The sequence below is a fragment of the Nanorana parkeri genome, unplaced genomic scaffold, assembly GCF_000935625.1.
Source record: "Nanorana parkeri isolate BGI_ZX_2015 unplaced genomic scaffold, ASM93562v1 scaffold736, whole genome shotgun sequence".
Lineage (NCBI taxonomy): Eukaryota > Metazoa > Chordata > Amphibia > Anura > Dicroglossidae > Nanorana > Nanorana parkeri.
The window spans coordinates 545,202-549,111 of NW_017307004.1; the positions used below are offsets into that span (position 1 = coordinate 545,202).

The 3,910-nt window shown below is 41.9% G+C and overlaps 1 protein-coding gene across 1 annotated transcript in view; it reads left to right on the plus strand.

The window, feature by feature from the left end:
• KIAA0430 (KIAA0430 ortholog) overlaps window positions 1–3,560 on the plus strand; it is a 144,963-nt gene extending 141,403 nt beyond the window's left edge. Inside the window, exon 26 of the mRNA XM_018564209.1 lies at window positions 3,158–3,560. Within this exon, the coding sequence (XP_018419711.1) occupies window positions 3,158–3,387 (230 nt within the window). The 3' untranslated portion in view covers window positions 3,388–3,560. The remainder of the gene's footprint in view (window positions 1–3,157) is intronic.
• Window positions 3,561–3,910: the final 350 nt, after the last annotated feature.

Consider the following 3,910-nt stretch of genomic DNA (forward strand, 5'->3'; position numbering starts at 1 on the left):
CACTGGATGTAATGCCTGTCTACTGTAGTTTCTTGACATCCATCTTTTTTTCACTATTGGGTGCTTAGGCAATCTATTTAATCAGGGTCAGTTTTTTGGATGCTGATAGCCAGAATTCTTTAAAAACAACGAAGTCCTGCAGTTTTCCGTCAGTTCAAACCTTATAGATTTATAGTGTTAACAGTCGCCAACGAGTGCGACTGACCAGCATAGATCGTCCCTGAACCACTTTGCACCCTCTGGCTTTATGGGAGCTTCCTGAATGGTCACTATATTCCCCTCCCTCCCATTTATTGGCTAGTGGGGTACTATGGCCTTATCCTTTTAAATCACCTTTTCTCTTCACCTCCGGTCTCCCCTCTGCTATCTGCGAGTCTGGACTTGAGGCAAGAAGTGTAGGTGGTTGCCAATAAAAATCCTTAGTCTCTTAGGATCTATGTGGTGGTTCTTTTCCCTCATTGTGGGAGGACTCTTGGCTGTCCTCAAGCATTCAGTGCCTGCTTATTCAGGGAGTCCTTTGGGGAGTAGGGGTCCTTGACTTGGACTTAGTTGAATATCACTTTTGTGCTGTAAGACCTTTACTTACAGGAAGGTTCCTTATGTGCTGAGCGACATGCTCTCTACAGTAGGTGACATTGAGGAATGCTGCTCTCAACCACACGATCACCTTTAGAGGTACCATTTTTGCCTTCTGGGATCCTGTAGTTTTCTTTGAGGACAAGGTTTTGTGCATTCTGGTGTCATCTCTTGCATGGTAAAGTAAATTAAGCGCTGGCGGGCTTGGTGTTTCTTTGGATTGTCAGCTAACGCTACAACACAGCTGCAGACTTTTCCCATGGGAGATGGTAAGCACCACAGGGGTCCTCATGGGTTTGGATGTTTTGGAGTCGGGCCCTCCTACTGTGGCTGATTGTGGCTACCTGAGGTGGTTCCATTGGGATTATCACCAACTGTTTAGGTCCTTTAACGTCCCAAGGGGTATTATGCTAGATTGTTCTGTCTTTGTCTGTCATTGGATTGGATGGCTGCCCTAGACAGTCTTGTCTTTATTGCCTGGGGTCTGAAGTTTAGGGCTTGTATTTCCCAGTATTATCTTTGTTCTGTTCTCCCCGTTCAGGTAGTTATATTACCCCACCTGTTGGTTACTGCTTTGGCTGACAGCTTCTGCTGTGTGTCCTTGCAGGTTGTCATTCCTTTTGGTGACTATTCTTGTACTAGTCTGAGCATCAAGTTTATCCTCTCTGACCTCCCCTGGGTAACTTTCTCCATCCTTCTTTTCTGATTCAGATTCTGGCATGGGTCCTTCTGGTTGTTGAAATGTAGATCCTGGTTCCATCATTGATCCACCAGTGGCTGTTTCCCACGCTTCAGTTGCACTGCTTTTGGACATCTGGACTGTTTCAGAATTCCTGTGTCCCTCCATGGAAGATTTAAGAAAATAAGATTTTTAAATTTAACCCTAAAGTAATTTTCTTGGTCAATTGAGGGACACAGGTCCTGTACCTCATGTGTTTGACCTTATTTTACGGCTTGCTCACAAAACTGAGGCATGGCAGTTAGTGGCATTTTTATACAGGAGCTGGCGTTGGCATTTTTGTTTTGTTTGCCAGTGCCCAAACCCCCCTGTAGGGCAGTATTACATGATTTTGAAAGTTGCAGGAATTTTACAATGATTTGTATTTACTTTATATTGGCAGCCGCAAAAGTGTTTTTTTGATGACCTTTACTGTATGCACATTTTTTTTAGTTTCTGTTGGAAAGTGAAAGGTAGATCTTGCGTAGTTTGTGTTTTAACAGTTTAAATGGCCAGTTTACATATTCTTTGTTGCTAGCCTTGATAGAAGGACATTGAGATTGCAAAAGTAACTTTGCCCTGATACTTTTTCTTGGTCATAAATCGCAGGATACAGATCTTCCTTACCTGCACCCTCAGACACTCCCTCACTGACTTTCTCCTGGAGGCTGTTTCACTCCCTGAAGTCCAAGAGAAGCTAGGATCTGTTTTAGCTCTGCAGATTCAGAGCCTCTTGCGTCAGCCTTACCAAAGGTCACCAGGCTGGGCTTCTAAACCTGCTAAAAACCATCCCAGTACACTCACATTAACAGTCACCCTTGTATGGTGACTGGGAGGAACAAATGCCATTTTGGGGCGATACCAAACACTTTCAACATCAATACCCTGTTAATAAAGGTTTCCGTAGTTTAGAAAAAAAAAAAACAAGCTGTCCCTGACTGTGCCTGTGGAGGATGTCCCTGTCTTCAAGGACTTGGTGGACAAGAGGTTAGAAGTTATGTTTAAAGCATCCTTCGCCCTGGCTAGCCCCTCTATGCAGCCTGCCATAGCCATAAAAACAGTTTGCTAGATTTACACGCCTGGCCCTAATGTTTGTTTTTAGGAACCCCAGGTCATTCAGACAGACTCTGCTGTTCTGTGTCAGTTGGAAATCCTCACTTTGACCCTTTCTCTTACATTTTCAGAATGTGGTTTCTTTTTATTTACATGAGCAAACCAGGCCCAGGGCTGGCATCTTTCTTACATTTTTCAGAAAGGGGGGTGGAATCATTGCTTGAGCCTAATGGTTTAGGTTAGGTAGCTCTTCTGCAGGAATTAGAAGACCCCTTGGGGAGGGGCTAGGACCCGAATCGAGAAATCAAAATTCTCATTCTACCTTTTACTTTATTTACATGAGCCATAGCCTCTGACTAAAGTGCTAGTCTGGGACTGTCTGTTTCACCGGCTTGTTGATGTTGGTATTCTTGAACCTATGGGATCTCCAAAAACAGTCAGCGTAGTGATGGGCAAAATAGCAAGACCTGTGATGTATGATCAAGAAAATGACATTTTTGACATGCCTGTAAAATCTGCACCACAGGATTCTCCCCTTTGTTCAGTAATCTCTTGTACTGCTTGCTACATAACTGAAGGTAGTTGCACAAGACATTGGTTCCAGAATACAAAGACCTGTTTCCTGTGGTGCACTTCAAGAAACATACTTTACAGGTAAGGCAATATATTGGGATGGGCTTCAGGAGCCTATCTTGATTGTGGGGCATGCTGGGTACAGCAGACACCTATTTTATTTGTATTGGTACTAGCGCTTTGATTTATTTTTTGTTTTATTGTGTTATAATTAAGCTGTGTTGTTTCTTTATTCAGGCTTAAATATTGATGAATCCCAGAAGAAACCACCTCATGACTGTTCATTACCTATTAAGTACGTAAAGTCCAATGATAAACGCCTGAATATTGAGCACTCTGTTCCAGATTCTGAGAAACCAGACTCTACGCTTTCAAAAGAATTGCAAGAAAGTCCAGTAAAGAAGCAGAGCCGAAGCAGAGTGAAACTGGCAGCCAACTTCTCATTTGCACCTGTTACAAAATTGTAACAATATGTCTGCAGTTCTTCACTTGGAAACACGGGTTTAGCATATTCCATCTGCAAAACCTTACCAAGCTGTTTACTCTAGTACTTTTTGGTCCTATACCTTACTAGTTAATATACTACTTTAAAGATTTTATTTTTTAAATAAGGTATATTGAAATTGCGCTACAGGTTTTGGTAAGAAGTATCCTGTGAAACACGATTATACATTTTTATTTCCTCAAAGCCTCACTATTAATGTCATCCCAAATTGTAGTGCAATTTTTGTTCTGTAGATTGTTTACAGCCATCTGTTCAGGCACTATTGTTCTTAAGGCATGATCCTTCTGCAAGGCATCCAGTTCATTTATTTCCTTACCGCTTTACATGGTTCCACATATTCAATAATATGAAAAAAATCCTTAAATTTGAGATGATTTTTCCCTGTTGCTCCCTTACACCTCCCCCATTACTTCCATGCATAGCACTCAAGAGAATGGAGTTACTTGGAACAAATTTTTTTTTTAGTAAACATCATTATGTTGTGT